Raw genomic sequence first — 24524 nt, 5'->3', positions numbered from 1 at the left:
CAATTTTAGCACAAGCCCCCAGATTTTGGTAAAGAGGATTTTGCAAGGCTGGGATGGCTGTGTTTGCTGCTTCTGCTTGCGCTGCCTGGATTGATGCAAGGTGGCCAGTCTGGTTTCATTCCTTTCTTTAGACTTTGTAGTGACTAGATAAAACTGGCTGACTTGCTAGGCTATTTCAGAAGGTGGTTAAGTGTCAACCACATTGTTGTGGGTTGGAATTACCTGCTGGCCAGTCCAGGCAAAGATGGCAGATTTCCTTCCTTATCGGACATTAGGGAAACAAATGGGTTTTATAATAAATCACACTGATTGTAAGGTCACCTTTAGGCTAGTTTTTGATTCTACATATTGTTGAATTAAAATTTCATCAATGACCTGCCACACACTGTACAAGATACTAAATATAGATTAATACCCAGTAGACTAGACAGCCCAAATGTTGCACACAATTGGTATCCTTACCAGATTCACATCTTTCGAAGTGCTTCTGTTCGAAAAGGGTAGCCACCCATGGCCCCCTGCACATTCAGAAATGAGTATATGATCATCATTTTGGGAACGATATGGCATTCAATGTGAAAGAAGAGAAGCATTGCCTCTGCTGACTACTGTTATTATCTATTTGATGTATGTCATTGGGATTGTTGTAGATAGTGCTGTTCTGGTGAAAATAAATAAGTTTTAGTGCTATTTATTCTTTATTTTAAAAGTTAAATTCAAAAGCCTGGGGATACATCTTTCTCCGAGATGATTAACAGACTGTTTAAGATTAGCTATTAATGGTTCTTCAAAAAATGAACTGCACAAAGGTAAGGAGGAATAATTAAGTTTCCCATCAGTATTTAAGTCATTTTTAATGAACCGAGACGCCATTACAAAAATGAATACAAAATGATTAGATAAAATGACCACATTACAATACAAAAAAATCTAGCTGCAATGGAAATCTTTCATGGCAGTTATCGAAGACAGCTTTATCTGTAATTACTCACTATACAATGGAACAGATTTTGAAAAGGGAAGTTAAAAACCAAAGAGTACCTTAATGCAGACAGAAGCAATATTGTTAAATTTTGCATTTCTAATACAATTGAGCAGTTCATCATGAATACCTATCGCTGTGTATCCGGTTCCATAATAAATTAGAAAAATAGGTTCTTGTTTGAATAGATATTTTTAAATTAAAGGGGTAGGAAATAAATTAACATCTTAAAGCTCAAATATTTATCGCATGTACAGCAGACCAGACTAGTAGCCATTTAACATGACCTTAAAACCAGGCAGTATCATGTAAAATCAGAAATATGTGCAATAATCTAAATCAGTCTTTTCTTAAAAAAATCTTAAAATTTCGAGCAAGTTGTTGTCACATCTTGTTTGTGAAGGATGGAAAATTGTCTTCAGTTATAGGTATTACCTGCTAATTTAGACCAGTTTGTTTTGCTGGCTCCTGAGTTGAAATGTCCAAAACAGTTTCCTAGTTCCAGTTCAAACTTTCACCTATATGTTGCGTGATGATTTATCTACATTTGATGAACGAATTTACTAAATAAAGCATTTTACAGTTAGGGAAGAAGGATCATTCCCAACAATCAGATATTTAGTTAACTGACCAGAGGAAAACATAGATAAGAATCTGAAAAATAATAAGCTGAAAAAGTAAAATCTGTAAAAGCTGAATTATAGCTTCTTAGGCACCTAAATTAGTTGTCAAACTACCTGGAGTTAATGGTATTATTTTCATTACTTCCTTTCATTACTTTCCAATGGGGTACTCAATTTTAAATTAATCTCTGCATAGTGACATTATATCATATTTAATAACTAAATGTTTAAGTGTTGGAAGAAATGAGCTATTGCTGATGCCTTAAAAAAAGGCAATCAATTGCTTCATTGCTGATGCCAAATCCAAATACTGTTGTTGGTTCAGGCATTGTTCAAAATGTTCAATCCCTTAAAGATTAAGTAATTTTCCAGAAATTCACAACAAAATTTGTCATAAATACTTCTCTAAAGTCATCAGTAGTACACTAAAGGCCCCTTAAATCATCAAGATTCGATTTAGTGACTTTCAGTTAAATGTATACAAATGTTTTAGAAAATTGAATATACAATGAAAAAATATACAACTGAAAAGATCTACAAATGTGTACCCATGCAAATCACAAACGACGTATTGAGAAAACCTAAGACTAAACACGGAATAATATGTAGGACCAGAAATAAACAAAAACACCAAAAAAAAATCAAGTAACTAAATTTGTCAAAGCATAAAATTTAATATCCTGACAGTTTAGTTCTTACAGTGTCCCAAATGTTACTCTTTGAACTTCTAACCGAGTTTATCATGAGCCAGAAATGATACTGTACATTGTATGTTCATCAAATTATACCAGTACACAGCAATATACAAATCAATGCTTAACAATAATGCCTTACTGTTGCAATGTGTCAGTAGAAAATTACAATGACGTATGTATTCACACCAGTTTATCCTCAAAAATATTTTGTACAACATGTTGTATTCCTACTTCTAACCATAAGGCTAGAACCATTTTAAATTTTCCATTACCACTGTTCCAAAGGATTATGCTACTTAATGTATAAAAACATTCACAGTAAAATGTCACCCAGTTAGCTGTTGATTGAACTGAAACTGGTGCATTAGTAATAAAAACATACCAACCTGTGATGTAACAATTCTGAATACCACTATGAGTCAGGATTAAAAAATATGCAAGGGTCTTGTTGATTTAAATGTGGCAAAATGGTTATGTAAAATTGTTCCTAATTTTGCATCTTTCATATTCACACTACATTTATTATTCCTACTGAAATTTCTCTTTTAGCCAATTTAAATAGTGGTGAATTGACCAAACAAAATATGATCACAATAGCTAACTAAAATATACTAGGCATTACTGATATTCTTGCCAACTTGCAAATTTTCTATTAGCCAATTGATACTGATAGACATCTAGAGGCAGCAAAGGGGAAAATGAATGGTAAGGCAATTTGCTTTTTCATATATACGTTCGGGCTAGACGTGCAAATTTTACCACCTGTTTTTACCTTGGTAATTTTATTTTCTTAGAAACTATGTTAAATAAGCTAGTTGTTAAAGTTGTACACTAGACCTCTTAAACAATTTTTAATGGTTCATTAAATTACCAATGGTCCATTTTAACACCATGTATCCTGCCAGAATTATTCCATGCGGATTATTTTAAAATTGCTGGTAATACCAAGAGAACATGATATCTGTGCTTACTTTTCCTATATAAAAAACTATTTCCCTTGAAGATTACTTCACAAAAACAGTGAAGAAATCCTGCAAGTGCAAGGAAAAGTATTTAGATCAGTGCTTTAGGATGATTATTGAAGATAGTTGGTATAATCAAATTATTCAGAGGTTGAACATTTTTATACATACCAACATATAGTCAATGGGGCAGACATTCCAGGTGACGAGAAGCAAGGGAGATCCTGATTGTCGTAAATACCAGAAAACATTTTCTGGATAAACAAAATTGTTGATGAATGCCAAGTGTCAATAAGGGCAGGAATTTGAAGACCTATCAATCAAAAACTAAAATTTTGACTAGCTCATTTATATGACTATCTTTCAAAATGTTAAACAAGGAAACAGTTAAACCAATAAGCTAATGCTTAATGGCTATTAAGCAAAGCCCTACTTGCACATGATTAAATGGTCATAAAGTAATGCTGTTACTCTTGCTAAATAGGTTAATTTCTTTTATGCCATGCCTTGCCTTGCCATTCACTTTTACTATAAAATCTCCAATTCACTTACACTATTTTAGCAAGAACTGCTTATTTTTTCAAAATAGTAAATGAGCATTATGGGAGCCTTCATCAAGTATTGTGAAATTTACAAGCAGGATGCAAGGTTGCAAACTTGGACCCTTGTGGTGCAGTAATGATATCCCTACCTATGGGACAGGCGGTCTAGGTTCAAGTCTTATTCGCTCCAGAGCTATGTAATATCAATTCTGTGTCAGGTTGATGAATAAAAATCTCCAAGATTACTACAGTGCGGTCAATTCTTTCTAGGTGACTCAGCACCAACAGTTTCCCATATTCAGGTGGAGAATCTTAAATGGGGATAATGGGGTTTCATGGTTTTCATGGGAAGCAATGCAAATTAGTTGCAATTTCACTTTCAGTTCATCACTGTTAAACGTTTCCAGTCACAGATCAAGATTTTGATGTTTTTTGAAAAATCTGAAGCCATGCATCCAGACTAACATCACAAGAAGTTATCTTTATTACCAAGTACTGAATTTGTTTTAGACTGATGCAAATCTCTATGGACCAAATTCAGTGCAATCGTTTGATAATTAAACAGACATTATTAAAATTGCACAATTATTGTTAATAAATCTGGGGAACTGGAAAGCAAGTACAAAATCTTCCACAAGATTAAACACTTTTTTTTGCAATATCCTGCACCATCTCTTCCTTTAATCAAATATTAAAGATTCACAATTTCTGCTCTTGTTAAAAAAAAACTTTTATCCAAGTTCCTAAAAAAGACTTGAAAACGCGACAGGGTTTGTAACAACAACTGTTTATATAAACTGCATTGATGAATTGAGTGCCAATTAGATTTCTCTTATGACAGTATTCTCCCGTTACTGCTGAAATTTTCAGAATTTATTTTAGGAGAACTGTGTCTTGTCCCAGAGCAACAAGCATTTGAGGATTTCATGTTGGAAGTTTACTTTAGCTTTAGATTTGCCGTCAACTGAATTTTTGTTTCAGGCATTTTGTAACAAATCTGGTTATCTAGGTTTCACTGAGAAATGACAGCAAGTAGTACAGGATCGTAGCAATTCACATTAGCTATTGATTTTTTTGGAATATTTGCACTGGTAAAAGGTCCGACATTTCTATTCTTTCAGAAGTTTATACATAAAATTGTCATCAGGGTATATATGAACACACTCAACTGTGGTACTGCATTAAGGTGCACTGGATATAGGGACGTCCGCAGGTTACCTGTGCTGCAGTCTTATTGTACAAGAAATATACCATGCACAAGTGGGGATAGTTTAACGCAATTGAAAACGTTACAGTTACAACCTCTGAGTTGTTTCACATTTTCATTCATAATGAATTAATAAATCATGAAATGTATTCATCAGCAACAGTATCCCTTTTTTTCTTGGTCATATACAAGATTCGTCTACAGAACACATGTAGAGGACCAGCGAAGCTCATATCTACATATCATTTTAGGCCAAAAAAGTAGTCTTTTGCTATGGTTTCCATAATTCCTGATTTAACTAAGTTCAAATATGATTAGATAAAACCATTAGATTCATTCTTAGGAATGTTTACATTCATTATGTGGTCATGTGGAACTAGCGAATTATATATTTATCTAAACTTTCTCATCAGTCCTGCACTGAACAATATGCTTGAGTGTTAGTAGTTTACATTTCTCTTTAGGAAGCTCATTGGCAAACCAAACCAGAGAATGAGGAGGAGGGATGGAACACCCCGAATGAAAATAATAAAATGTTGGAAAAAGCAAAGTACAACACTTTATTTTGACAATTTTAGATTTAATATACATCAACAACAGGCTGTACCATCTTTAATGTTGGTTGATCTCGATGGAAATTTTGCATTCCTAATGAAAAAATTACACCAAATTAAATTACTTTATTATGAATGATGAAGGCATAATTTCAAGAAGTGATTTAACTTTTGAAGGTTATCATGTAGATATTTTTTGTATAAGAAAGGAATACTGTCTATTGAAAAACTTTGTTTTTAAAAATCTTCCAATAAATAATACATCTAAAGAATACAAGCCTGCGGACGTCCAAAATTGGATAATATGTACACTTTAAAACTATGAACAACTAGGCAGTGAAAAACAATTATGTTCTCACACACAAAGACACACCCAAAACATACAAAAATACTATATCTTAAACTACCAAGAAAGACGATTTTTTTTATCTCATGCCATGACTTAAGAGCAATACACTGAAACGAACAAGAGTTTGACAAAAAAAACCTTTATCCCAGAAATATACCAAAATATACATCTAAGCTTTGGGATTACTGAGGTTAGACTAATGCCTGCTGGGTAATTGCATTTAATACACAATTAAGGTTGCAAAGAAGAAACAAATCTTTGGTATCTGCATTAGGCGAATGTTAACATTTGTATTTCGCTTTGGGATAGAGCTTGTATGATCCTACAACCCCCATTTAGTACTCAAAAAATATCACTGAACACAAAGAAATCTACCTTTCTCTACACAAAAAAAGTACTGAGTCTCTACCTATCACAAGGTTGAGGAATACAATGCATAGTTGCACAGTGGTATTATGAAAAGGATATGAAACCTTTGTAAGCAAGCTACATATTTTTTAGTCTCATTTTTCTTTTGCAAAATGAAACGGCAGCGACCAGCCAGTTACAGTCAGTTCGGAAGAGCACCTCAGTGTGTATTAATTCAGATCACCCAGCCCAAAGGGCTAAATGCCCCTCAGAAGAGCCAACCCTACCACAGGAGTCTCCAGTCCTTTAACCAATCAACTAGCACATGTGTTCCACTTTTAGCAGGCTGTCTACTGTTTAATAGATGGAATGAAACAGATTTATTTTGCTCTATGCAATTCTTTTGTCACTGTAAGAAACTCATACTTTTGAAATAAGATTAGTTTAGGACTGAAGACGTTTAAAAATTTAAGTCATACAATCATTAGTAAGTCTTTGGTTTTATCAGCACAATGAAAGGTTGCTGGCATGTAATAAAAGCATTGAGCATGGCAGGAATGACCATCACTAACATTTACATTCAGACAGCGAGTGTCATTCTCAGGGTATTTTTAATGATGGACAAAAACCATTACTTAATCTGATATGAGATTGTCAAAACTGAACAGCCCCTTGTTATTCAACCAATATTTGGCTATGAGCACAACTGTGCATTCATTTGTTTGAAACTCAGGATAGCTGACAGATGCAGCCAAGGAGAAGAATTATTATAATGTACCATGTCTTTATTTTTGACTAAAAATCACTCAGACATTATGCTTGATTTTTTAAAGTACATAAAATGTAAGTTTTATATTTAATAAGTGTGGTCTTAAGCAATTGGAAAAGAGGCTGCATATAGTATTCAGAATTTAAGTTATTTCATCATAAAGTCACTTCGCTAGTGTTCATTAGTCTATCTCAATCAGAAGAGACAACAGCTTTTTCAGTCATGAAAAACTAGGTTTGCAATTAATTAAACTCATCCACTAAGAATGGTGAGGTTGCCTGTCTTCATGTCTAACCAGTTCTCAAATTAAGCAGCCGACAGTCAGCTCAATAAGCTGCTCATGCTGCACCATAACAGAGCATGAACTGCCGGATGTATCTAGTTCGAAAACCACTTAGTTGCCTTCACACCATTAAACGTAGCTAGATCAACAACAGTTCATCTAAAAATTTTAGGAAGAAAGATTGGATGGAATTAACAGCCAATAAAACAGTTAACGACATGATGGAACGGTTAAAGGATTGCAATACCTCAATGCCTACTTTAACTTTAGTTGCCAATTCTGACTGCCGTTATTCTTCTGCTGTGCTAGTGCTAATACATGCCAGATTTCTTTTTAAGTATACAGTTTAAGTATACAATCAGTAGCAGGTTCAGCCACTCTGAGGGGAGAGATTAAAGCGAGTTACTCAGTCATGAGTTAGAAATGAGGTATACAACAGCTCCTGTACACAGAACAAATGGTGACGGCACCATTTAAGCAACTGAGGAAGAAAATGAAATAATCACACCATGTGAGTAGGCAAATGCAAACCTGAAGCATTTCCATTTAAATCTGTACTATGCTCAAGTAAATGGGCTACCAGACACGATATATTTTCCGTCCTCCTTGTAGGTCAGTACCAAAAACAATTGTATAATGTGTTGCGGCACTGGTGATGTAATTGGAAATGATGCAATTTCAAAACTCACCATTGCACCGGACAGGGCAATTCCTAGGATAGCTGGCGCAGTCACAGACACTTAAGTCTCTAAACTTCTATTTGGGAACAGCAAATCAAGATATTAGTGGTTTTTGGTCAGCCATTATGATATTTTTAAAGGTATCTGAATCAACTGATAAACAAAATGTAATGGAATACAATGGGTCATTTTTCCTATCTGTGTCAAATTTCTTTCCCCAGGAAATTAATTTCAATTGCAGCTAAGTTGCTATTCTACCATAATTAGTATGGTTAATCTTAATAATTAGAAGAACAGTAAAACAAAACCCATTCATTTATCAGCAATTTCTGATTCAAAATCTCAAATGCACCTTACAAAAGTAACTAACTGTATGATTGTCCTATTACAGATGTGATGCTTTCACAATATATGTGGAGGCTGTTATATATAGTATTTTAAAGAGGTTACTATAAAGATCAAAGTTAAGTACAGAAACCTGTCTGGTATTCATAACAACTGTGGGAATAAATCTAACAGAATTTCATTTTCTTCCTCAGAATTCCTTCACTTATTAATTTACTATACAAACTGACCCATACTTTGTTCCAAGTGCTCTTCTTGTATAACTGGAATGGATGCATTAAGACTTCTATTTTACATCATTCTCTAAGAGTATGTAGCTCTTTACAAAACCAGCCACTAAAATGAGAATCAATTCTACCTGCAAAATCCATCAGAGCAGACTAGTTGTAAAATTTTTGTTTTTGCATTTATAAACCTCAAGGTAACCAAACGTTGGTTCTTTCAGAATCCTTAATTTAATCTGTTCCTAGTATAATGATACCAATTGAATATTTCAACAATTAATAACTGAACCACCAATTGGTTTCCATGCATTTCCTCATCATTTCAAAGCAAGGAATTTAATATCAGTGACGAAGCTGTGTGTATCTACCAATTAAAAGCTAACAATTTTATTTTGCTTTCTTTGAGAACTTCTGGATGAAAAAAGATGAGTAACAGCAGATGTGAATTCACCATGGAGCGAAGTGAAAAACTTTTGTTTTTACATAAATCATCAGTATCACCAGTTTACATGCATATTCTGCATATCAAAAATTGAAATGTTTGACTAATTATAAATTGTTACCATAGATAACTGTGGAGACAGTTTAAATATAAGCAAATTGTGATGTACAGATCAGATCTCACTGCACAGGAAATAGCAGACAAAATGAAAAGCTGTTTAGCTTGTAGCAAAAAGGAAATGGATTGATCGGAGAATTTCTGGAGTGTTTGAGAGAAGGGTCAAGCAACTTTTACTGCTCCTCTAGTGAATTATAGTTACTAATCAACTTTCACTGCTCCTCTAGTGAATTATAGTTACTATTTTAGGAGTATATCAAAGAAAGCATAATAAAGCAAAAATTGATCAGATATCACTAGCTTCTTTAGATCAGAGTCAGCTGCAACTTTCATCAGGCACTTCAAATGAATACAGTATCAAAAGCTGAGTAACATTTTTAATACTGTACCAGGGATGACCAAAAGCTTTGGGATACTTTCAATTTCCTTTTGAAAGATGGAGAGCTGGAGAAAAAAAGTGATATTTTACTAGTTGTTTGGGAGCTATTTCAAGTGGTACAAGACCAGAAAATGTTGGAAACATTCAGCAAGCAATATTACAAACCTTTTGCTGATCTCCATACTATAGGATACTATGACTTTCCTACTTTAAACTTACTATTCACTATTTATGGTTTGTAAGTATTACTATAACACGAACTAGCTGAAACTGTAGCAAAAAGAACTGAATACTTAAGGAAACAAAACTCAAAAGTTACTTTGTTTGGTGTGGCAAGTTAAGCGATCAAATATCTTGACACAATTTTAAACTGGAGGTTTATAATGCCCAACTTGGTACAACTTTAAATTTCTACTACAAAAAGCAGAGCAAACATCATCAATGCCCAAATGTCAGACTAGCATCAATACCAGACTACAGCTTTATGTAATGACACCAGAAAGACATTTGTTATGCAAAGCTCAAACGTAGTTCTTCTGCAACACCACTGTAGCCCCAGGATTTTTAACTGCCCACAGCAATACCCAGTTTTGCAATAACTTTGGATATTATAGAGATTAAACCTACACTTGTGTAATAATTGGCAAAAAAAGCTTAGTAGCCATTTACTTTTAGATGGGGGCACAATAAATGATAATATTTAAGGGTGTGCAATATAATGCATTTTTTTTTCACTTTGCTAGAATAGAAAACCGCAAATCAAAAAGAGAAAACAAAAAGAGAGATAAATACATAAACTGAGTAGCCTTTTGAAAAGCAAACCAAACTCAAAAGGCCAGCTGTTTCAAACTGCAATCAAACAGTTTTCATAGCAGGATGTGCTAAATTGCATGAAATATAAAAAGAAACTGGCAAAAGACAGGAAAGTATAGAGTTAACTATTATTAATTTGACCAATAAATCGTGTAGCTAAAATGTTTACTGACAATAGTTATTGGCTGAAACTCATATATTAAAGATTAGATTGACAAAGTTGCCACTTCAGCGACTTAAAAGAGTCAGCTACATGGACAACCCATCTTCACTGCACCAAAAGAACATTACTGCACACCCCCAATATTTGCTAGTACAGAATTTTACCTTAAATCAGTTAAATCATGTTACTGATGCTTTATAGCAATTTCTGAATCCAAATATGTGAATAATGACTACTTCTGAATCCAAATATATGACACAATCCACCTTGATACCTCAGGATTACTGTCAAATTGTTGAAAATTCTCATTCTATCAACTGAAACCTGGGACTGTCAAACTGTTAAGCCTCTGTTATTCTAAAGCACAAACTAAATGACTGGAGGCAACCGCAGCCACATATCAACTTAATTGTTTGTTGGTCAGTCAAGCAGGTGCAAGGAGCAGGATATATTTTTGGTCTAGCCTGAATTTTTCAGCATTGCTATCAACAATAATAATAACGAAGTTTAAAAACTTGCTCAACTATTAATGTGACAAACATTACATTCAATAAACTTGTTCACTTCTTCCTTTTCTTAAGGAAACACCTTTTTATGGTGGAACTCTCTCCCACCCTGACACTGGTGAATTAACCCCTTTCTATCAAAAGGCTGGTGAAAACAAACAGTACGGTACTGCTTACAAATGTAGAATACAAATCTTAACTAGCTTAAAAATAGTGAAGTGACACATGCTAAAACTTAGGCCACATTTTAATTGAGTCGCAAAAGAAGGCATTTGCTTTGGCAAACAGAATCATGAGTAATTGGTTTCTTTAGTTATCAAGATCACCTTTTCAAGAGAGAAATTAAATCCATGAGCATGTTCCTTTAAGTAAAAGTTTCCCCCAAAAATCAACATCTACATTCTAAATCCACAATTCTATCCACCAGGAATAGTTTTTGCTTTGCAAAGCAACCCTGTAAATGCTATGCAATGCTGAGGTATTTCTTAATGGAAAGATTGCAATGATTGAAAAAAGCTTGCTCACTTTCTACCTACAGGGTGCAAGATCTGTCTCATCCGTCAATGAAAATGTTTGCACAAATAGTGTAAAGCTATTTCTTTTTACTGAACAAATTTAAGGAGGATAATTGTATGTTCAGATGGGATCTCCCACCTCCAACTTCAGTCACATTAAATGGGGAAAATACATTATTTCTCTTTAACGTTTGGTCTCCCTACTACTTCAACAGGATCCACTCAATGCTTTATAAGTCTCAGAAAGGAGCTCATGACAGCTCCACAAACCTCAAAAGAAAACACAACTGTAAGCAACTTATGTGGAATATCAATTTTCTCCTTTCATCCCAAGATGTGGTTCCCCAATATGGTGCTCAACCTGATCTACTATGACAACTATATCTATGATAATCAGGGATGCATCATCCCAGTAGCAGTGTTACATACCATGAAAGAAAATCACTGCTAATTGGGAAGAGATATTTAAGATAAATGGCAAAAGAATCAGAGAGGAATAGAATTTTATTTTAATGCAAGGGTATGATCTCGAAGGTAATGCCTGAAAGATGATGGAAGCAAGCTAGACAGCAAAGGCCAAACAGCTTCCTTCATTGTTGAAAGATACTACAAATTTTATGGAGTATTGTAGAACAATTTCTACATGCTGTGCTCAGAAGTGAACCTCATCAAATCACACAGGTCCTATACAATATTTTTACCAAATAACCATTAATAAAATAAGTTATGTCTGTAGCAAAGAGTTGATTTTTTTCAAAGCATTATTCAGTAGCTCTTGGTTCAATAGTTCAATTAATACTTGAAGAAATAAGCTATTGCCACAAATAGTGAATTAAACCATCAACAGAGCTGCACTGCCAATTCCACAGTCAATTTGCATTTTACGTTTTCGGTTTTTTTTGTATTTTTGAGGACAGGGAGCAATGTGGGTGTATCAGTTTTGGAGTATAAAACAGAAGTGTGAAACAGAGATTAAACACTACACAGAAGTATTACAAATCTGCATAAAGTAAGTTTTCATTTTGTCTATTAGGATTTTATAAACTAAAAGAGCTATGTTCACCAGATTACTACAACGAGATTAATTCACTAGATTAATTCCAGAAATGAAAGGCTTGGTTTATGAGGAGACATTGAGCAGCTTGAGCCTAGACCAACTAGAGTTTAGAAGAATGAGGAGGCCTAATTGAGAATTTAAGTTGCTAAGGGAGATTGACAAAGTTGATGGAGAATAGGTGTTTCCCCTTATGGGGTAATCTAGAATGATAGGTCATAGTCAGGCTAAGGGGTGGCAGATTTAAAACAAAGATGAGGAGGAATTATTTCTCTCAAAGGGTTGTGAGTCTGTCAAAATCATGACATCATACAGTCTTAAACACTAGGGCATTAAAAAAATTTCAGGAGGCGATAGGTTAAATTATTAATTAGTAATGTATTAAAAGGAAGTGGGCAGAAACTGAATTTGAGCCAAGATAAAATCAGCCATGATCATAACAAATGGTGGAGCAGGCTTGAATTACCTATTCCTGCTCCTAGCTCCTATGTGATAAACCATGATCTAAACAGTATTTATAAATCAAAGTGCATGTAAGCATACATGCTCCTTTCACGCAAGTCAATTGTGAGAACTGGATAAGGTGTATCTTCTTACAGGAACACTGTGACTGCTTTCACCTGGTTGAAGACAGCTATCATGACAATTTGTGGTAATTATAGCACAACAGTACCTTAGATATTCCAAAAAGTGATCTTCTGACACAAACCGGTCATATTGCCAAATAAGAGGATTTAAAGTTAGGGAACAAACATAAAATAAAAATGACCACTTGATTTGTTAAACAATACAAATTATTAATTCCATTGTAAAGTTATATTAGAACAAAGACACATTAACATATGACAGAACATTAAACCAAAATAACGTTTAGAAATTTATTAGCCCTTAGCTGATCAAGCAGTTAAAATGTGACATTGCTGTTGTATCGCAACTGCGCAATAAAACTTTGACTATGGAACTATGGCCCATTCTGATGCCTAAACTAAGACATTTAAATTGGATTCTAATGGTGCAATGTTGATGTATGCCCAATATACATACAAATTATTTGGCTTAGACCAATAAATATTTACACATCTCAAAGAATTTGGTTAAGATTAAGCCTCTGAAGATCAAAGTCAAAGGCTTGCTACTTAAAATTCTGGGAACAGCATATACATGCACTGAAAATATGCTAAATGTATACACATATTGCATTCAATACTGGGTAATTAAAATTTTGAGATTCAAGTATTTATACAACAAATAAAATGGTATATTCCAAGGATGTGGAAGATAGATACATGGACACACTTAGTTCCAGTTTATTTTAGAAACTATTTTTCTGTGCATCCTCAATGACAATATACAATCGCATCAGAGGACCAGTTTTAGACTCCATTCAAGAAATGTGCTGAAATTCACTTCTCTCAACTATCTGAAGAGGAGGAATACTTGAACAAATGTCTCAAAGCCAACAAGGTGCATTTGAATTTGATAATATAAATGCCTCAATCACAAAATGTTATTCGCATTTGTTCATGGATTTCACATATTTAGTTTGAAATTTAATCTATTAGCATCTTACGCTTTTAAAACAAAAATGCCTCAAAAAAGTTCTGTTTTAAGAAATATGGCAAATAAGTTACTAAGATTAAGTCAACATTTTAGAATTTTCTTAAAAACAGATAATAAAGTTAGAAACATGGGTAAAATATTCATCCATGAAGAGTAAATTAATTAATTATTAGTAAGAGCACTTCTAGAATTCAATATTTTAAAAATGGATAGTTTATCATTTATCATGAAGTATGTCCCACCTTAATCAGCAACTTGTATTTTACCAATTTTATCTGATCTGAAATGCAGTAGTCACCTTTGATTCAAGTGGATTGATGGATTAAATCAGTATGTGTCTGACTTTATTTTATGGAAAGATGACAAAACGGGACAATGGCATAAATGGCAGTTTGATCAGTTGAGAGCATGAATTGTAACCATTGCAACCACAAGAGCTCTGAATTGTTGCCAAGTAACTAAAATGACTAATTTTGCTTTTCAAAACTATTCCTTATATTTACCAATGTATCATTTAGTTCCAAAAACCTACTAATGCAACCAATTTTTATTGGCATAACTCAATGTCTCATAAGCCATTAACATTTACAGAGTTGGTGCAAATGATACTAGTCAGCTCTAACAAGGGCCAAACATAATCCTGGAAGAAAATCCTGGTTTGATTGCTTCAACCTCAAATTCCAACATCTCACAAATAAAAGCAGGATTTTCTTTGCAACGGACTAATGCAGTGATATAAGACTACCTCTGTAGCAAAACATTAATCCAAAGAGGAATATAAAATTAAAAACTTTACTGCAACTTATTTTCTGTTTCTTATTCAGGGAAACAACAAAGAATTAGAACTAGCTCAGTTAAGTTCAAAATTAAAATATCAACTGTGGTCTGAGGTCAGCTATAAAGCATTATTTTAAAATTTCTATCGGAGCATTCCCTCCACTTCTGTTTCACTACCACCATCAATGACCAGCATTCAGTTTTGTCTCGCATTTAAACTTGAAACAATCATCTCAGCTTTATGCTTATTTTCCTTCTCGCTGCTTTTTAGAACATTTGCTATTTATGGAGTAAGCAGAAAAAATCAGGATCAAAAGAAGGGTTCGCAGAAAGCTTTCTGCTATTCAATGAATCAGTTTTATCCATTAATTCACATCTGTTTAACATGAAATGGCACGCAATAAAAGCTCCAAAATACATTAGGCTAACATCAGCATGGGTTGAGTATTATAACTCACCTGGCCAATTTACTTTCTATGTGCTATGTGTAATTCCCTAAATGAAAAGCTAGCTCAGCAACTGACGTTCAATACTTGAGCCATGCTACCAAGCAAGTATATTAGTAAGCGAAGGTCTCATCTTTAGAAAAGCACTTCACCTTTATTCAGACACTCAGCATTGTGGGGATATCTTTTCCCTGCTCCTCACATGCAATGCACTTTATTATTGCCACCAATGTGTCTGTAGGCAACTGGTCTTCATTGCATAGTTCAGCAATGACAGAAAACAGTAATGAGGGTAGAAGTATCCTAAGTATGATTTGTGTGGGCGTTGGGATTACAGAATGGCCTGGTTAAATACCTGCCTTGAAGGACTAAAGGATTTTGGTTTACATTTGTGCATGGGGTCCAAACATGTCCCATCAGTCCAAAGTCCAGAATCTACTATTAGGAAAGTAACAACATTCTTTTAACATTTGATTGAATATTCAGTGAAAATAGTACATGAGTACATAAAGTAGAAGGATGCAAGTACTGCAGCAGTATAATCTGTCACAGGATCTGTTTGGAACATTTAGACACTCTGACGGTTTGTACAACTTGGAATATTTTTAACTTCCTTTATATCACTAACACCAGTCTACATTTAGCCATCCAGTAAATTTGAATTGCCCAATGAAAACTGGTTGCACCAGACTCTTGACAAAATGACTACTATCCTGCAAAATTGTAAAGTTCATGTTTGAAGATTTCTTTACCTGAAAAATGATATTAAAAAGTATAAAATAGTAACTGTTTACCTTCTATGAACAGGAGCAACTAAATTACTGATGCCTATTAACTGCACTCATGCAAACAATGTCATTGGTACAGCAGCTAGGTAAAACTGACTTTGGTTCAAGCTTTTAATAGCTGTCCATATTTGGTAGGCAGCCATATTCATTTTATTTGCAGTTTGATAGTGCAACCCTACCAGAACTGCATATTTTGTGTCTTGAAAAGGAGATTAATGTAGTTACTAACAAGGAAAAAAATGGTGGCTGTCATTACTTTTAAGGTTAGAAACTGGTTTAACTGTGCCCTGTTATTATTACTAGCATAAAGAACAACATTAAACCACGTGACTTTCAATTATAACATCAATTCAACTACCTACTTAAGACACACACAGTGCAGCAATACGACCGAATAGTCAGCAACAGAGCTCAGGGATGTCCGAAAGAACACTTATTCGGTTCAAGCATGTTACTTGTTAAAGAATCAGCTGCGTTTATCAGAAAATATCATGTGCTGCTGAACGAAAGAACTTTCTACCTCGCATTTGTTTCCCGTGGGTAACTCAGCAGGAAGTTCACATGTACCGAGTAATTAAACATGTTGCTCATTAACCAATTGGGAATGCTGGACAGTGTGGCCACAGCAATCATTCTGACTTGTAATGTAAACCTTGCTGCTCTCTTACAAGTCCACTGCAGAAAATGACAGGCACCATTTTTATTCCATGTGAACTGCAATGCTCTACTCCAGTCCTTTAATTTTTGGTTTTAATATGCTTACAGCAATGGTTCAAGCCATACTGTGCATACTGTAAGCCTCTTGTCTCAAAACAACCCTATTTTCCCTTAAAGATAAACAAACACCAAACTGTGCCAACATTAGATATATTATCAAGCTCTATGGGAACATAGATTATTTAGTTTCTATAAATAAATCAGTTTTGGGAAACTAAATAATGAATTTTTCCAAATTGTTTTTATAGATGATTTGGCATATTTGTAGTTTGCTCATCTCTACCATATTCCATGATGGTTTCAACTAGTTTCAGTATCTGAGCAAAGACAAAAGCTTCACAAGATACCCGCGATCCACTGACAATAAAGTATTCTCCATTTCCAGTTGTTTGGTTGTGTGGATCAATATCGCTGATGGTGTGACATTTGCTAACATACCCAACCCTTACATTTAGGAAGGACAGACATAGTAAGCCATTTTAAAAACCAAGAATGTTTTTAAAACCATCAGTTTGCGAACTTTTGCTCAAAGCATCTAACTTTGAATCTTTCCTACAAAAATAACCAACAGTAAACCACTTTATACAAACGGTGCATAAATCTACAGTGTACCCGACAAGGAACAACCTTTTTTTTTAAAGAAAGAAGACAATTCAAGAGACATTAACAAGAAGAAAAAAAAATAAAACCCAATGTAATTTTCTTAACAGTATACACTTGAGAAAAAAAAAGATGCACAAGCATTCCAGGTACAGGCCTGCCTAAACTGTACCAGTTAAAGAAACCCATGCTATTTATACATGATATAAACACCTTTATGAAACAAAAAGGCCTGTACAACAGACCTAATTAAAATAAACACACAATTAAAAAGAACTAATAAAATAGATACTAAAGGAGACAGAACCCTTGCCTATGCATTGTTAATGACTCCTATATTGTTACGACCGTCTGAAACGATAAATATTTACGTGTTTCCTTTTTGGTAGAAGTCTTTTTTTTGTCATTTGTGACACAATCCTGAAAAACAAGCAAGTTAAAAAAATTAGGCAAACATCAGTTTTGCTTTTGCTGGAAGCAGCCAACTACACATCCCATTACTGGATTAAATGATCCACTCTAGGGAGTACGTCTTATTGGGCCTTGGTGGTGTTGGTGGCCCCACCTGCTGAGGTCACAGTGAATGAAGAGTTCTGGCTGGAATCAGTTGACATAGAGGCCATCTGGAGACTCGCTGCATGTCCAGTCGTCCCGGCAGCAGATATCAGGCTTACGGCTGGGTTGCTGGTGAGTAAGGAGAGGTTTTGTGGGTTCAAAAAGAGAGGGCCTGTCACGATGTTTGGAGTACCCCCTGGGTTTGCTGCATTGGCAAACAACAGATTTCCACTGGCATCAAGGGAGGTTATAGGAAGTGTTCCACTAGACGCAAGCGCTGAGAAGAAAAGAGAAGAGATTCCTGGTTAGAATAAATGTTTTCTCAGAGCGCTTTGCACCACCTGTACATTGAAAAGGGAAACAGAATAGAAAAATGGCTTAGTTTGAATAATCAAATATATTAAAATTGTTGATAACAATGCCAAAGGGACATAAAATGCATTTTCAGATTGCTCTATGCATATGACAGCACAAATGTAGAAAAAGTTTACAAGTTGTAGGCTCTATCCAAATAACACAATAATCCAATTCTAACCTATTTCATTTCAAACAATCAATGAGCAAATTCCAGAATCATAAAATTCTGGTATACAATCATTTTGCATCGTAGTTTGTATAGGTGAATAAAGTCTTCTTAAAGGAAATAATCAGTCAGGGAGACATTAAGTTAAAATATGCTTGAAGTCAATGTTGTTTGTTTGATTGTTTAATTTCAGATTACTACTTTTAAATTTAAGCTCCAATCAATTCATTACCAGATTAGCTACATGTACTCTAATGAAGGTAATACAGGTTCTTAAAAATACATTTGTATAAACAAATATTGCAAACTTCAGTTTACAAAAAGAAATCACTTAAAAGCAATGACTTTGAACAAATGATACATACTAACATGCTTTGCCTTTTTATTAATTTCTCTTGACAACTGTGGTTTAATCCAGTTTAAAAGCGTAGCCAAAGGAATTTTATATGAGCATATTTAACTTCTGTGAGCTGTTATCATTTACTGCCTGATGTGCCTCATTTGACTTAATTTTCCAAATTAATACACGTTACCACAACATTGTAGTAGTCTGTGCCTCTTTAAAACAGATGTTATGTATTTAACCAATTTTTCTACATGGGAGCTGCAGAAACAGTTTTAGTTTCAGAAAAGACCAGCAAGTCCAATAAGTGCTCAATGGGTCAGGCACTATTTCTTGACAGAAAAATAAAGATAATGTTTCCAGTCAATGAATGATCTTACATCAGAGCTGAGAAAAAGAATAAAAAACATGTTTAAGCAATTACAGAGTTGGGAATATAGGAGGTATGGAAGAAAATCAAAAGGTCTGAGAGAGGGTGGAAGAGATAAAGAAACAAGGTAAAAAGGATGGTGAGGGGACAAGAAAGGTAAAAAGGATGAATCAAACAAAATCATAACTAACACAGGCAGAATGAACAACTGCTTTCGAAACAAGCACAGTGCAGGAAATTGTTCAATTCCATGTTGAGTCCAGAAAGATACAAAATTTTTAACTGGAAATTGTAGAGCTGTTTCTCAAGAATTAAAACTGCAGGTGACCAGAAAGTTGGAATCACACGTGTGGAATATATGCAGGTAGCAGCAGTGTCCACATTCCTCATTAAATTTTGTCCAAGATTTAATGAAATCTCCCAGTTCAGGGCAAGAGCAGGAAATGAATCCACAAAAGTCATCAACATATTAGAAAAACAATGATAAGAAATGAACTCAAGAAGAACTAGAACAAAAAGGGTTCCACATAAAAATTTGCAGAATGGGAACATAATAGGAAAACAATTTCAACATAACTTAAGTGTAAGATATTACATTTTGGCATGAAAAATAAGGAAGTTGCAAACTATTTAGAAGGAAGAATCAAAATAGGGTAGAGGAATGTAGTGATCTAGAAGTGCCACCGCACAAATTACAAATGATAATCACACAAATCAAGGGCCTGAGGGCTTCATTTTAGACAGACAAAATTGAGTTGATACATTAAAATATTTTGAGCTTTGGTTAGACCATACCTGGAGTATAATTCTAGTCTCTCTACCATAAAAAGGATATAGAGATAGAGGTCAGGTGGGGAAAAAAATAGGAAATTACAACAGAAATGTTGGCTAACGTCTATCAGGATAAGATAGATTGTCTTTTTTATTTTAAAAGGGTGAAGGGTGACCTAATAGAAATCAGCAAAAATCATTGATGGTTTTAACAGTTACTTTAGAGAGTACAAAGTTTCCATTTGAGAAGATCAGGGCCAAAGACCATCAATATTACAACCACCCAAAAAGAAAATCAAATATGAGAATCAGAATAAAACTGTTTATTCAGAGATTGTGAGAATATTGAACCCACTACCATGGAGAATTGAAATGAATTCTATTAATGCATTAAGGGAGACAGGATAACACAAGGCAATGGAAAATACTAGAATTAGGTGGGTGAAGGAAGGAATGCCGGTGTGGCCTGGTTGGATAAACTAGCCTGCTTCTGTGCTGTGCAATATCACATAAATAGGCAGATGTAGCTAGAATCCATGGATTTTTCTAAATGGAAGGTATTGCTAAGTAAGTAAAAGGAAAACCACAATGCGTTCACAGGCACTGACAGGTGGAAGAAGCTGGCAGTTGATGTGAACTGGCAAAACTTCAATTCAAGGAAGGAAATCCCTCAAGTTGTCCTGGTGAGGATTGAAGGCTTGGAGATAACTGGCATCCGTGGTGACAAGGTAATTGCTAGGGCTAGGGATTTTACATTGGTGGAAGGCATTAGATGAGTCATTGGCCAACAGGGTTAAGGAATATCCCAAGGCTTTTTATACTTATATTAAGAACAAGAGGGTAGCCAGGCAGAGGGATTGCCCACTCAAGGAGAGGGAAGGGAATTTATATGTGAAGCCACAGGAAATGGGTGAGATATTAAATGAGTACTTTGCGTCAGTGTTCACCACAGAGAAGGACTTGGTGGATGATGAGTCTGGGGAAGAGTGAGTAGATACTTTGGGTCATGTTGAGATCAAAAGGGAGGAAGTATTGGGGGTCTTGAAAAACATTAAGGTAGACAAATCCCCAGGGCCTGATGGGATATACCCCAGAATACTGAGAGGGGCAAGGGAGGAAATTGCTGGGGCCTTAAGGGAAATCTTTGTTTCCTCACCGGCTACAGGGCAGGTCCTTGAGGACTGAAGAACAGCCAATGTTGTTCCTTTGTTTAAGAAGGAAGGGTGGCAAGTATAATCCAGCTAATTACAGGCTGGTGAGTCTTACATCAGTGGTAGGGAAATTATTGGAAACGATTCTTCGTGACAGGATTTACTCCCACCTGGAAATTAGTGGGCATATTAGCGAGAGGCAACAAGGTTTTGTGAAGAGGAGGTTGTGTCTCACTAACTTGGTTGAGTTTTTTGAGGAAGTGACGAACATGATCAATGAGGGTAGGGCAGTGGATGTTCTCTACATGGACTTCAGTAAGGCCTTTGACAAGATCCTTCATGGCAGGCTAATACAGAAGGTAAAGTCGCATGGAGTCAGAGGTGAGTTTGCAGGATGGATTAAAAAAAAAACTGGCTTGGTCATAGAAGACAGACGGTAGCAGTGGTAGGGTGCGTTTCTGAATGGAGGGCTATGACTTGTGTTCCTCAGGGATCAGTGTTGGGACCTTTGCTGTTTGTAATATGTATAAATGAATTGGAGGAGAATGTAACTGGTCTGATTAGTAAGTTTGCGGTGACACAAAGGTTGGTGGAATTGCAGATAGCAATGAGGACCGTCAAAGGATATAGCTGGTATAGATTGGTTGGTGGCTTGGGCAGAGGGATGGCCAGGAATTCCAGTTTAATCCGGGAACATGTGAGGTAATGCATTTTGGAAGGTCTAATTCAGATGGAAAATATACCGTAAATGGCAGAGCTCTTAAGAGTACTGATAGGCAGAGAGATCTGGGTGTACAGGTACACAGGTCACTAAACGTGGCAACGCAGGTAGTCAACAAGGCATATGGCATGCTTACCTTCATTAGCTGGGCCATTGAGTTTAAACATTGGCAGGTAATGTTGCAGCTTTACAGAACCTCAGTTAGGCCGCATTTGGAATATTGCATTCAATTCTAGTTGCCACACTTCCAGAAGGACGTGGTGGCTTTGGAGAGGGTACAGAAAAGATTTACAAGGATGTTGCATGGCATTAGCTATGAGGAGAGGTTGGAGAAACCTGGGTTATTCTCACTGGAACGACGGAGGTTGAGGGGTGACCTGATAGAGGTCTAAAGATTATGAAAGAGCAGGGACAGGCTGAACAGTCAGAAGCTTTTTCCCAGGGTGGAAGAATCAGTTACTAGGGGCCAGGGGTTTAAGGTGCGAGGGGCTAGGTTTAAAGGTGATGTACGAGGTAAGTTGTTTTTACACAGAGGTTGGTGGGTGCCTGGAACTTGCTGCCGGGGGAGGTAGTGAAAGCTGATATGATAGTGACTTTAAAGAGCGTCTTGTCAAATACATGAATAGGATGGGAATAGAGGGGTACAGTCACTGGAAGGGTTGGGGGGGGGGTGCTAGTTGTGTCAGTGCAGGCTTGGAGGGCCGAAGGGCCTGTTCCTGTACTGTAATTTTCTTTTGTTCTTCTTTGCTCTTTGAGTCCTAGATGCAGTATAAGTGACTGCAAGGGAAAGTAGATGATGGGCAGTCTTTGAAATGATGGCTTGTGTTCAGAAGCAGTGACATGCCTAAGAGTGTCGGGTGTTCAATCTCTGCCAGATATCTTTGGAATTCCTCATCACAGAGAGCTGCCGGGAGAGAATCCTTGTGTATATTTAAAATTGAGATAGATAGATTCGTGATCTGTAGTGGAACCAAGGGTTTTAGGAAAACGGCGAGAAAGTGGACATTAGGAATATCAGGGACAAAAACAAAGTGGCTGGAAAAGGTTTTTATGAGGAATATCAGATCAGCCATGATTCTAGTGAATGGCAGAGCAGGCCAAAGGTGCCAAGTAGGTATACTCCTGTTTCTAATTCGTACAGACTTATATAGAAGTCATTTTGCCAAAGTAAAGCACCACCCTTATCGGCTGGCTTCATGGCAATGCTAGGTTTAAACCTGAGTGAACGGGATGCCCTACATTCAAAGGAGATTGGCTCGAGGAAGTGTGGGAGCAGAGAAATTGAGATGTCTGATGCAATGGAACAGCTCTCTATTCAAATATCTTGGGGGAGAAGGCAATTCTTGACTAGAGAAGTGAATATGGAGACGAAGGCCACCAAAGAAGGCTTAGCTTCCGGCCAAATTCATTATGATGGGACTGAAAGGGGTGAAGCTGAGACTTTATCATTCACAGTAAGAGGAGGTAGACAAAACACCATGGGGGGTAAGACTGGAAAAAGTGCGAGGGGAAATAAAAGCAGAATAAGTGTTTCGATGGGGGCTTAGGGGAACTGAAATCCAGAAATTGTTTAAGTCTTTACATAAAGGAGCAAAAAAAGTCTTTTTCTGGAAGAGCTTTGTACATGTCTCTAAGGTTTTGGAGTAGATCTGTAGCTCGGGTTGTGGGTGTTGAGGTTGATTGGCTTGCTGAGCTGGTTTGCAGGCGTTTCATTACCGTGCTCGGTAACAACCTCAGCGCATCCTCCGATGAAATATCGGTGTGTTTTCTCACCTGGTTTTTAAACTCTGGGATACATTGAATAAACACATAGAACTCGACCCCATAGACACTCCACTATGAAGGAAAACTGGAAGTGAGGTAATCCAGCTCAATGGATCCCAGAGTTTAAAAACAGGCAGGAAAACACACCGATGCTTCATCAGAGGCTGCACTGAGGATGTTACCCAGCACGGTAATGAAACACCTGCAAAACAACAAACCAACTTGACGAGGCAACCAACCTCAACAGCTTCGTACATGATTAAGATATTGGATTTGCTTTTAAGGGAAACACCTCACGCAGTGCTCAAACTGGCAAGATAAACTAAGTGGCTTTGCATGTAGAGTCTAAATAAATGAACAACACATAATTTTACACATTATTTCAAACACTATTAAGCACCTTTGTAGACGAAGAGGATAATTTCCCTCTCTTTTCATGTTTTTACTCACAGTGTCAGTTTTGTTACCAGGAAGACCACCACACAGGAGCTAACTAGCATCCTACGTGGAGCGCAAGAGGTGACAGGTTTCAAATTAAGATTGCTACTTCCATTTTTCACACTTTTTAATCTCATCTCTTGCGTTAAATTGTAATTCACAGGGATTAAAGTGACTGGAGCAAATAAACATTTAGCTTTAGAGTAAGAATGTAACAAACAATATCAAGAGTGGACATGTGGGTCTGCAAACCAACATTCAGTAAGATCCTGGTTGACGTTTGACTTCACTTCATGACTAACGCTGAGCATATAACACAAAATCTGCAGTGGAATAAGGTAACTTCTCAAGGGAATTTGGGATGAGCAATAAATACTTCTTTGACAGTATGCCTAAGTCTCTCAAAGAAATAAACAAAAATTACCTCCTCAAATTCCCTCAGCAGAAC

The 24524-nt window shown here is 35.9% G+C and overlaps 1 protein-coding gene across 2 annotated transcripts in view; it reads right to left on the bottom strand.

Moving 5' to 3' along the window:
• Positions 1-843: 843 nt before the first annotated feature.
• Positions 844-24524, bottom strand: part of LOC125457297 (POU domain, class 2, transcription factor 1-like) — a 382990-nt gene continuing 359309 nt past the window's right edge. For both annotated transcript variants that reach the window (XM_048541322.2, XM_048541324.2), the window contains one exon: positions 844-18272. In XM_048541322.2, the coding sequence (XP_048397279.1) occupies positions 17974-18272 (299 nt within the window). In that variant the 3' untranslated portion in view covers positions 844-17973. The remainder of the gene's footprint in view (positions 18273-24524) is intronic.

The sequence above is a fragment of the Stegostoma tigrinum genome, chromosome 12 (assembly GCF_030684315.1).
Source record: "Stegostoma tigrinum isolate sSteTig4 chromosome 12, sSteTig4.hap1, whole genome shotgun sequence".
Taxonomy (NCBI): domain Eukaryota; kingdom Metazoa; phylum Chordata; class Chondrichthyes; order Orectolobiformes; family Stegostomatidae; genus Stegostoma; species Stegostoma tigrinum.
Note: the sequence above shows the minus strand (reverse complement) of the source record. Positions and strands in the feature narration are given on the sequence as shown.